The 12,081-nt window shown below is 43.1% G+C and overlaps 2 protein-coding genes across 3 annotated transcripts in view; one reads left to right on the forward strand and one right to left on the reverse strand.

The window, feature by feature from the left end:
- Positions 1 to 12,081, forward strand: part of NECAB1 (N-terminal EF-hand calcium binding protein 1) — a 197,788-nt gene that overhangs the window by 117,562 nt on the left and 68,145 nt on the right. The window lies entirely within an intron of this gene.
- Positions 3,110 to 3,784, reverse strand: LOC101100863 (protein GUCD1-like). The gene has a single exon (XM_011291307.3). It carries the CDS (start codon positions 3,782 to 3,784, stop codon positions 3,110 to 3,112), a length of 675 nt encoding a protein of 224 aa, XP_011289609.3.

The raw sequence follows: 12,081 nt of genomic DNA on the forward strand, positions 1-12,081 counted from the left end.
TCTCCTTTCAGTTCTGTCAGTGTTTACATTATATATTTAGGTGATCTGATGTTGAATGCATATACAATTTGTAACTGTTATTTCTTTCTGGTGGATTGACTGTTTTATCATTGTGTAATATCCTTTGTCTCTTGAGAGAATTTTTGAATTGAAGTTTACTTTGTGTGGTGTAAGTGTACCCACTCCTCTCTTTAGGTTACCATTTCCCTGTAATATATTTTTCCATCTTCTCACTTTCAGCCTATGTGTGTCCTTAAAACTGAAATGAGTTTCCTATAGAGCAATTTGTACATTTTGTTTTGTTTTGTTTTGTTTTAATCCATTCAGGCATATTATGCGTTTTTATTAGGGAATTTAATCCATTTATATGTAAAGCAATCATTGATAGGGAAAGATTTACTATTGCCATTTTGTTGTTTTCTGTTAGCCTTGTTCCTTTGTCTGTCTTGTCCTCTTGCTGTCTTCCCTTATATTTTTTTTTTGACTTTTTTTTGGTATTAATAGGCTTTGCTTTCTCTTTTTCTTTGTGTAACATTTATAGGTATTATTTTTATGGATATCTTAGGGCTTACATAAAACATCTTATAATTATAGCAGTCTGTTTTAAAAAGATAAGTTTAATCACATACAAAAACTCTACACTGTAGCTTCTCCTCCCACCCACATGTTGTTACTGTCACAATTTATGTGCATTCATACTGTGTATCTTTTAATGTATTTTGGTTACAGTTCTATTGTAATACTTTCTCTTTTAACTTTTTTTTTCATTTTGCAGTGAGAATGTTTATTGAGAATGGTTCATTATAAACAGTATATATACATGTATATGAATATGTATATGTATATGTATATATATATGTATATGTGTATATGTATATGTATATGTATATGTATATGTATATGTATATGTATATGTATATGTATATATATAAAATCTCTGCAATGCAAAAAATCCCTTTTGTCCCTGTGTGGCTGCAGTGAACAAAACCAACCGTCCAGTGTGGCTTCGCTGGGCCCCTAGCATGTGGACAGGGGTCATGGGTGCCACATGCTATGGGCAGAAGTTCCTGAAGTCTGGGCTCTCTCCAGCCTTATTTTCATGCCATGTGCAAGAACACAACGTAGTGTGGTTTGCATCCTACCCCCATGACCCTCCCCTGGCAGATGGCACCGTCTCAGGCACAGGTAGCTTTCTTGTTGATCTGCCAGATGGGTGACCTCTAACTTGTGGCCTGCCCAGGGACTGAGTGTTTCTAAATATCGCACGATGGACTGAGGTGCTGTGACCACTCTCCTTGGAGGCCGCTCTCCATGACGGCCCCACCAGTCGTCCAAAGCTTCGCTTCCTCATTGCCTTCCTTGATGCACCCATTCTTACCACAATTTTAGCCAGACCCTTCCTGAGGACGCCCAAACCTCAGCTGCCACACATGGTGCTCCTGGGCATGACACCAGAGTTCCCTGGGATCTTGGGCCACCCCGCATCAAGGCAAAAGAGACGAGACCAGTCTGAAGGCAATGGTAGTCTCTGAAACCAGGCTGGCTGACCTGTTAGCTAACCAGCTAATAGCGCCTCCGTCTCGGCCAAAGGCTGCATCTGGTGCCGAGGAGTGATTCGGCTGGGTGGTCTGACGGCCCTTATAAACAGAGCCCACCTCTGCCCCTCAGAGCGGCTGTGGTGGGGGGGGGGGGGCGCCAGCCGGCTGGTGGGAGCAGATGCTGAGCATGGTTTGCGGTCCGGAGGGATGGCAGCTGCCGTGTGGCTCTTGGGGTAGCCTTGCTCTCTTGCCAGTGACCGCTCATGAGGGGTTGGGTGTCCTCAGCCCCTTTGGGAATGATCCATTTCCCTTAGTTTTTAGGTACAGACCTGCATTCAAGACCCAGCCCCACCACTGTCCTGGATATACTCTCCCCAGACTGATGGCCGGATTTTGTCTACAAGGTGAGGGGTCCTGGCACTCAGCCCACCAGCTGTGAGTCCCTTTCTTTTTGAAAGACAACTTGGGCAGGCTTATCTGCCCTCTGAACAGAGGTGTCCGTGGTTCTGAAGTCCCTGAATCTCACTATTATTGTCTTATTTGAGAGTGACCCTCACTCCCCGCAAGCGAAAGCTTAAATCTCAAAAAAACCAGCCACAACAACAAAAAACAAATGGTCCATGCTACGTGCAGTGCTCTGTGATCCTGGGCAGGTATTACCCTTCTCTGTCAAGAAAAAAGAGACCCAGTGTTCTGTGCAAAATGTCCTGGCATGAACACTGGGGTGGGTGGGAGGCCACAGGCTATCCCCCCCCACTGCCTCAGGAGTGCAGGCCCTAGCACCCCAGCACCTCCAGCACCGTGAGGCTTGGGGCTCCCTATACCCAGAGAATGGGCCCCACTGTCAGGGCTTAGGCTAGTGTCAGGAGGCCTCATGGGTTGGGGGGGGGGGGAACTTTGGGACTCAGGTGGCTGTTCTTGGCCCTCAGGGTCAGGCATTCTCAGAGTACATTCAGCACTGCCAGCCAGGAAGAGCCAGGGCCCTGTCTCCTCCCCTCAGGGCCCTCCACCCTACAATGCTATAGTACCTGGAGGGTGCAGGGTGAGGTTCAGGGTCCTTTTGGTCTGAGGCCCAGCCCTCCTGAGGGCCCAGAGGCCTGACAACCAGCCACAGGAACTTGGGTCCACGGGGAGGCGGGAGGGAGTGGCAGCATTCACCAAAGGGCACAGGGAGGAGGTCTATAGCACTTCTGGGGGACAGGGGGGAGTCCCCCTGGGAGGAGTCCCCAGCTCTGGGAGCCGGGGTTGGCTATACGGTCTCCAAACACACCGATGCCATCCTGACAGGCGGCTTCTCCAGGGCTCGGCACCCAGGTCTGTGGGGAGGCGATGTCAGGCTTCTCCACCTGGGTCTGGTTTGCAGGCAACAGAGGGGACTGTGGAGGTCCCCTGGGCATGGTTGGAGTCAGGCCTGGGGTCCCCGGGGAAGCTCTACTGAGATGCTCTGCGGAGGCCTCCAGCAACCAGCAGGTGTGCTGGGTAAGTGACCTGATGACACGAGCTACGCTGGTGGACAAAGCAGGCACCACGCCTTGGGCTCCAAGACTTCCCTGGGGCTTTGTCACATGGGCTTATGTGCCATAAGTGGCTTCCTCAAAGTTACTGATGCTGGTGCCGCACATTTGGTCAGCACAGGCTGGGTTGTTGTAGAAGATGCAGCCAGTGGCCCGGTTGCAGCCAGGCAGCACAGCGAAGCGGCCCTGGTGGTCAGGGGTCCGGCAGAAGCAGCGGCGGCCGCTGGGGGCGAAGCAGCGGTACGCAACAGGACCGGAGCCGAGGTCGCAGTGCAACACCCCAGAGTTCACCAGCACGATGGCCACGTGACCCTGTGCCAGGTGCTCCTGGATATCCTGCACGCTCACTGTGCATTTTTCCACAGACACCTTGCAGGCCTTGGCTTGTGCAAACACCTGGTTCACCCGGGTCTCCTCTGTGTCAAAGTGCTTCCTGTAGAAGGACTGGTTCTTGTAGCCCTTGTCAACGCCCAGGGTCTGCGTGCCGAAACGGTGCCTCACGCCACAGTGGCGCATTAGGTAGGCCAGGTCAGTAGTCCAGATGCCCCCGGTTAGTCGCGGCTCCTGCAGGGCGCTCTCGAACTCACTGTCGCCCAGCTGGCCCAGGCACCGCAGCACCATCTTGGAGCAGGCCAGGCCGCAGTCCCAGGGGTAGAGCTGCTGGATGATGGGCACGGACAGCCGCACAAAGTCTCCGGGTGCCAGCGGCGTCCCCTCTGCCTCCGCCCTCATAACCCGGGCCTCGGGGGCGCCCGCGGCCCCCGCCCGGGGCGCCCGCTGCAGCTTCGGCTTTGACCGGGGCAGGAGTGGGGCCGGTGCATGTCAGGTTCCTCCGCCGCAGCCACCGCCACTTGCTGGGGGGGGGGGGGGGGGGGGGGGGGGGAGGGGGGGGGGAGAGAAGGCCTCTTTTAACTTTTATGCTAGAATTAAAAATGACTTACCTACCACTATTACAGTAATACAGCCTTCTGTATGCGACATTTACCTTTATTAGTGAGTCTCTAATGCTCTGCGGTTGCTATTTCGTGTTCTTTCATTTCAACTTGAATAACTGTTGTGGGAAGCCGTGGAGAAGTTGGAGCGCTAGATGCATGGAACACTCTTTCCCTCTTCAGGTGGAGGCTGAGAGCTGGGATTTTCATCCGCTCAGTCCGTGCGGAGCATGGCAGATGATCCATGGAGGATCTATTTCGGTTTTCACCAGGTAGCTAGCCTGTGCCAGGCCTGCCAGAGCGCCAAGACTGGCAAGACAGAAGCCAGTCCTTTGGGGAGTCCTCTTGCAAAGTTGCAGCGCGAGATACACAGACCAATCCTTTTCCCTCTACTGAGAAAAGCTGTAAGCTAATCCTGATCATGTAGTGCTGTTCCAGGGCTACGGACTCTGGCAAGAAAGCGTCCCCACCTGTGGCTTCAGTGAACCTGGTTTTATGTATGCCCAGGGTGCAGGAGACCTTGACTAGTTTTCGGATTTGTCTGTGAGTTGTTGCTAAATCCTTGTCTATGCAAGGAGGAGGGCTCAAGGCTTCTTACTATGCCACCTTGCTAAGGTGACTCTCCTACTGATTCTTTCAAGAATAAAAAACCAGAGGGGTGCCTGGATGGCTCAGTCAGTTAAGCATCCTACTCTTGATTTCAGCACAGGTCATGATCTCACGGTTCATCAGATCAAGCCCCACATCAGCTTTGTGTGTGGCTGAGCTTCTGACTCTTGGTCTCAGCTCAGGTCATGATCTCACAGTTGGTGAGATCAAGCCTCTTGTCTGGCTCTGAGCTGACAGCCTGGAGCCTTCTTGGGATTCTCTCTCTCTCCCTCTCCCTCTCCCTCTCCCTCTCCCTCTCCCTCTCCCTCTCTCCCTCCCTCTCTCCTCCCCTTTGCCCCTCTCCTACTTGGGCACCCCCCCTTTCAAAATAAATAAACTTAAAACACTGGATTGTGTGATTTTTTTAAATAAAGTTTATTTATTTTTGAGAGAGAGAGAGCGTGAGCAGGGGAGGGGCAGAGAGAATCCCAAGCAAGCTCCATGCCATCAGTGCAGAGCCAGACGAGGGGCTTGATCTCACCAACCATGAGACCATGACCTGAGCTGAGATCAAGAGCCAGAAACTCAACCGACTGAACCACCCAGATGCCCCTGCAGTCTCTTATTTCAAAGCCCCTTCTATTTCTAATATGCCACAGTTGCCTGTTTCTTGAAATTTCTTAGAAATTGCTCTGTACAAGACATATCACTAATGAGATTTATGTAGAAAAGGAATAAATTGAATTATCTGCTTACAAATGCAAAGGGGTTTTCCTACTCTCTCCATGTGTGTATAATACACACACATTATAGTTTTTTTTTTAATTTTTTTTTAACGTTTTATTTATTTTTGAGACAGAGAGAGACAGAGCATGAACGGGGCAGGGGCAGAGAGAGAGGGAGACACAGAATCGGAAGCAGGCTCCAGGCTCTGAGCCATCAGCCCAGAGCCCCACACGGGGCTCGAACTCACGGACTGCGAGATCGTGACCTGAGCTGAAGTCCGACACTTAACCGACTGAGCCATCCAGGCGCCCACACACACATTATAGTTTATATTCTATGAATGTCCAAGCTTATCAATGGTCAAATATAAATTAAATTGAAACTCAAATATACGTTTATCAGTCAAAAAGTATAGTAATGCCCATTATTCAAAAACACAGGAAAATGAAGACTCTCAAACACAATAATGGGACTGTATGTGTTGGAAAACTTACAAAAAACTACAAACACTTGGTAATTTCACTCTGAGAAATTAGCTTAAGGAAATAATTAAGCATATGTGTAAAGCATGTTCATCATATAATTTCTAGTTTTGTTATAAACAACCCAAGTGTCCAACAATATGGAATTGGATGAATAAATTATGAATATAATAGAAAATGCCATTTAGCCATTAAAAATTATATTGGATAGGGTACCTGGGTGGCTCAGTTGGTTAAATGTCCCACTTCAGCTCAGGTCATGATCTCAATTTGTGAGCTCAAGCCCCACGTTGGGCTGTGCTGACAGCTCAGAGACTAGAGCCTGATTCAGATTCTGTGTCTCCTTCTCTCTCTGACCCTCCCCTGCTCACATTCTGTCTCTCTCTCTCCTTCAAAAATAAATAAACATTAAATTTTTTTAAATATATATATTTCAAATGAGTATTTATAGGCATAAAAAGATATATGCATTTTTAAGTACAAATATCTGATTAAAAATAAACATATAATCGTTTTTAGAAGATAACAAGGGCGCCTGGGTGGCTCAGTTGGTTAAATGTCTGACTTTGGCTGAAGTCATGATCTCATGGTTCGTGAATTCGAGCCCCGTGTTGAGCTCTGTGCTGACAGCTCAGAGCCTGGAGCCTGCTTCAATTTCTGTGTCTCCCTCTCTCTCTGCCCCTCCCCCACTCATACTCTGTCTCTCTATTTCTCTTGCTCTCAAAAATAAGACATTAAAAATTTTTTTAAAAAGAAAAGAAACAATATATTATAGATGGTTTAATAGCTTCAGGCATAATTTACATACCATAAAATTCACCAATAAGTGTATGGTTAAATAACTTTTAGTAAATTTATAGATTTGTACCACAACAATCCAGCTTTAGAATAATAATTTTTTCTAAGTTTTTCATTTTTATTCCAGTATAGTTAACAGTGTTATGTTAATTTCAGATGTATAATATAGTGATTCAACAATTCTATACATTACTTAGTGCTCATTATGATAAGTATGGTCTTTAATCCCCATCATCTATTTCACCCATCCTTCCACCCAACTCTCCTCTGCTACCTACTGGTTTGTTTTCTGTAGTTAAGAGTCTGTTTCTTGGTTTGTCTCTCGCTTTTTTTCTTTACTCATTTGTTTTATTTCTTAAATTCCACATATAAGTGAAATCATATGGTATTTGTATTTCTCTGACTTAATTTGCTTAGCATAATACTCTCTAGCTCCATTCATGATGTTGAATATGGCAAGATTTCATTCTTTTTATGGTGGAGTAATATTCCATTTTATACACACACACACACACACACACACACACCATATCTTCTATACCCATTCATCTATTGATGGACACTTGGGCTGCTTCCATATTTTGGCTATTGTGAGTAATGCTGCAATAAACATAAGGGTACATGTATCCCTTTGAATTAGTGCTTTTGTATTTTGGGGGTAAATACCCAGGGTGGAATTATTGGATTATAGGGTAGTTCTATTTTTAACTTTTCAAAGAACTTCACTACTGTTTTCCACAGTTTACATTCCCAGCAACAGTGCACAAAGGTTCCTTTTCCTCCACATCCTCTCCAACACTTGTTATTTCTTGTGTTTTTGATTTTATCACTCTGACAGGTGTGAGGTGATATCTCTTTGTGGTTTTGATTTGCATTTTCCTCATGATGAGTTATGTTGAGCATTTTTTCATGTGTCAGTTGGCCTTCAAGATGTCTTCTTTGGAGAAATACCTGTTCATGTCTTCTGCCCAGTTTTTAATTGGAATATTTGTGTTTTTAGGTGTTGAATTTTAAAAAGTCTTTATATGTTTTGTCTAATAATGCTTTATCTGATATGCCATTTGCAAATATGTTCTTTTGTTCATCAGAGACATTGGCCTGTAATGGTGTCTTTTTTGTGGTGTCTTTATCTGGTTTTGGTATCAGGGTAATGCTGGCCTCACAGGATGAATTTGGAATATTTCCTTCCTCTTCCACTTTTTGGAACAGTTTGAGAAGAATAGGTATTAGCTCTTCTTTTAAATGTTTGGTAGAATTCACCTGGCAGCCATCTGGTCCAGGACTTTTGTTTATTGAAAGTTGATCACTGAATCAACTGTATTGCTGGTAATTGGTCTGTTCAAATTTTCTATTTCTTCCTGACTCAATTTTGGTAGCTTATGTGTTTCTAGGAATTTATCCATGTTTGCTTGTAATTTTTCATAACATTCCCTCACAATTGTCTGTATTTCTGTGGTGTTGGTTTTTATTTCTTCTCTTTCATTAGTGATTTGTTGGAGGTCTCTCTGTCTTTTTTTATGAGTCTGGCTAAAGTTTATCTTTAAAAATTTTTTTTAATGTTTATTTATTTTTAAGAGAGACAGATAGAGCAAGAGCCGGAGAGGGGCAGAGAGAGGGGGAGACACAGAATCCAAAGTAGGCTCCGGGCTCAGAGTTGTCAGTACAGAGCCTGACATGGGGCTCAAACCCACAAACCATGAGATTAAGACCTGAGCCAAAGTTGGATGCTTAAGTGACTGAGCCACTCAGGTGCCCCTGGACAAATTTTTTTCAATTTTGCTGATCCTTTTAAAGACCTAGCTACTGGTTATATTGATCTGTGCCATTGTTTTTTTTTGTTTTTGTTTTTGTTTTTTTGTTGTTTTTTTTTCTAGTTTCTATATCATTTATTTCTGCTCTGTTTTTTATTATTTCATTCCTTCTGCTTATTCAAGGTTTTGTTTGTTCTTTTTCTAGCTCCTTTAGGTGTAAGGTTGGATTATTTATTTGAAATTTTTCTTGTTCCTGAGGTAGGCCTGTATTGTCATAAACTTCCCTCTTAGAACTGCTTTTGCTGCCTCCCAAAGATTTTGGACCGCTCGTTCCATGTAACTTTTTATGTCTTTTTTGATTTCTTGATTGACTCACTAATTGTTTAGTTGCATGTAATTAACCTCCATGCATTTGTAGTCTTTACAGTTTTTCTTGTGGTTTATTTCTAATTTTATAGGCTGTGGTCATAAATGATGCATGGTATGACTTTGATATTTTTGAATTTATTGTAACTTGTTTTGGTGATCTATTCTGGAGACTTTTCCATGTGTACTTGAAAAGTATGTGTATTTTGCTGTTTTAGGATGGAATGTTTTGAATACATCTGTTAAGTCCCTCTGGTCCAGTGTGTCATTCAAAGCCACTGTTTTCCTTGTTGATTTTCTGTTAGGATGCTCTGTCCGTTGATGTAAGTGGGATGTTAAAGTTCATTACTATTATTGTGTTACTATTGATTAGTTACTCTATGCTTATTAACTCTTTTATATATTTGGGTGCTTTCGTGTTGGGTGCATAAATATGTACAATTGTTATATCATTTTGTTTGATTGTCCTGTTTATTACTATTTGGTGCCCTTCTTTGTCTTTGGAAACAAGAGTTACCATCTTTGTTTTTAACGTTTATTTTATCTGATATAAATATTTCTACCATGGCTTTCTTTTCACATCCATTTACATAATAAGTGTTCCTCCATCTCCTCACTTGCAACCTGCAGGTGTCATTAGGTCTGAAACAAGTCTCTTGTAGGCAGCATATAGACGGGTCGTGTTTTTTTATCCACTTTGTTACCCAATGCCTTTTGATTAGAGCCTATAGTCCATTTACACTCAAAGTAGTTATTGATATGTATTTATTGCCATTTTTAAAATTGTTTTGTTGCTTTTTTAAGCTTTTCTCTGTTCCTTTCTTCTCTTGCTTTCTTTCATGGTTTGTTGAGATTCCTTAACGATATACTTGGATTCCTTTCTCTTTATTCTTTGCGTATCTATTGCTGGTTTTTTAATTTGTGGTTACCCATTAGGTTTGTATGTAACATCTTCTGCATATAGCAGTCTATATGAGGTTGATGGTTTCTTAAGTTTGAACACATTCTTTATTCTTTTCCCCTCTATGTTTTAAGTAAATGGTTTCCTTTTTTACATTCTTTGATTTTATGAATCTCTTGACTGATTTTACAGAAATACTTATTTTTACTTCTTCCATGTCTCCTACTTTTCATATTCTCAGTTATAGTCTTTCCTTTTCTCTCAGAGAGTAGCCTTTAATATTTCTTATAAGGCTGATTTAGTGGTCATGAACTCCTTTAGTTTTTGTTTGTCTGAGAAACACTTTATCTCTCCTTCTATTCTGAATAATAGCCTTGCTAGATAGAGTATTTTTGGTTGCAGATTATAAGCACTTTGAATGTTATCATACCATTCCCTTCTGGCCTGCAATGTTTCTGCTGAAAAATCTGCTGATAGCTTTATGGGGTTTCCCTTGTATGTAACTGTCTTCTTTTCTCTTGCTAATTTTAAATTTTTTTCTTTCTCACTACTTTCTTCCATATTAATTACTATGTTTTGGTGTTGACCTTGTAGTGATTTCGTTGGAGAATCTCTGTGCCTTCTGGATCTGAATATCTGTTTCTTCAGATTAGGGAAGTTTTCAGATATTATTTCTTCAAATAAAATTTTACCCTCTTTTATATCTTCTTCTGGGATCCCTATGATGGGAATAATATTATGCTTGATGGAGTCATTGAGTTCCCTAAGTCTATTGTCATTTAGCATAATTATTTTTTCTCTCACTTAGCTCAATTACTTTTTATTACTCTGTCTTCCAGGTCATTAATTCATTTCTCTGCTTCCCCTAGCCTTCCTCTATTCCATTAAATATACTTTTAACTTCAATTAGTATATTCTTCATTTCTGATTGATTCTTTTTTATCTCTATGTTTAGGGTCTCACTAAGGTTCTTCACTCTTTTCTCGAGTCCAGTGAGTATGTTTATGACCATTACTTTAAATTCTCTATTAGGCATATTACTCATCTCACTTTCACTTTAGCCCTTAGCCTCTAGCTGCAATTTTGTCTTTCATTTGGAACATATTCCTCTGTCTCTGCATTTTGCCTAACAATCTGTGTCTGTCTCTGTTAGGAAAAGTTAGCTGTGTCTGTTGCTCTTGAAAGTAGTGGGCAGGGCAAGCACTTTTAAGAAGGTGGCACTGATCCTCTTCATAGGATAGGACCAGCCACTGTGAAGACCCAGCCAGCCAGGGTGCTCTACAAGGTGTGCGTGTATAGGTGTGGAGTACTGCAAGCTGCATGTGCTGGTCCTTTTCCCCCTGGGACATGCAGCTACTGGAGAGACCTGACCAGCTAGGCCACTCCACAAAGTGGAGGCATGAAGTGTAGTTTTAACGAGGTGTGTACATCCTCCTTGGGAGGTGGGGAGACACGGTGTTGGCAAGGTTTGTGCCTATCTTCTGGGGGAGGGGACCCACAGTGAGAGTACCGAGATAGCTCTAGCTGGCAAGGGTGGAGTATAGGGTAAGCAAGTTAGGTAGTGAATGCCAGCACCATGCTGGGGGGGCAGGGGAAGGAAATGGTACCTGCCAGCTTTTTATTCCTGTAGAAGTCCCTCAGCAAACTCTGAGGTTAGTAACTTAACTCTCCCTCCTGTGTACCCCAAGCATTTTTCAAGCTGCTGGTTCTGTGTAGAAGAGCTGTTTGTTGTGTTATCTCTTTAAGGGTGGGGACTCCACTTTCTGTGGCCCTCTGGGCTCTCCCAGAGCTGAGCCTCCTGATTTTTAAAGTTCTAGATTCTAAGTATTGCTTGTTCTAAGAACTCACAGAACTCGACCCCACTGATTTCCAAAGCCAGATGCTGTGGGAATTCTTCCCTGTGCAGGCTCCCCAGTGTGATAGTCTGTTTCTTGCCCCTCTCTGTGCCCATTGCTCCCTCCCTCAGGTGGCCAGAATAGCTCCCCACTGTATACTCCCTACCCTCTTCATCGTGGCTTCTTCTCTACATTTAGTTCAGGAGTTTGTTCTGCCAGCATTCAGATTGTTTTCCTGGTTATTTGCACTGATGTGAGTGTTATTTAGTTTCATCTGTGGGACAAGGTGAGTTTAGGGTCCTTCTACTCTGCCATATTCCCTGGAAGTCCTGGAATAATCATTTTAACATCTTACATTGTTTGTCTGCATTTTCTGATTTATAGTGACCAAATTGTCACATTAAAAGTGAAAGTTATTTATCTTTTTAATTTAAAGTTTTAATATTGCTATGTCTACAGAAAACGTGTCCTAACTTTTAAGCAACTTTAGTCTATATATGTAGGTTTGCATGATAAGAGTCAACAGGTTTTTAAAGTAAAGTTGGTTTTTGTTAATTTTTTTCTCATAGACCAATTATTATTCATGAACAAAAAAGTCAAAACTTATGACCTTAAGACCTTACTTAATTTTTGATAAGTTTGTGAGGCTT

Source organism: Felis catus, chromosome F2 (genome assembly GCF_018350175.1).
Source record: "Felis catus isolate Fca126 chromosome F2, F.catus_Fca126_mat1.0, whole genome shotgun sequence".
Lineage (NCBI taxonomy): Eukaryota > Metazoa > Chordata > Mammalia > Carnivora > Felidae > Felis > Felis catus.

Coding starts and splice junctions, on each gene's coding strand:
- LOC101100863 (XM_011291307.3), bottom strand. CDS start 3,784: ATGAGGGCGGAGGCAGAGGGGACGCCGCTGGCACCCGGAGACTTTGTG.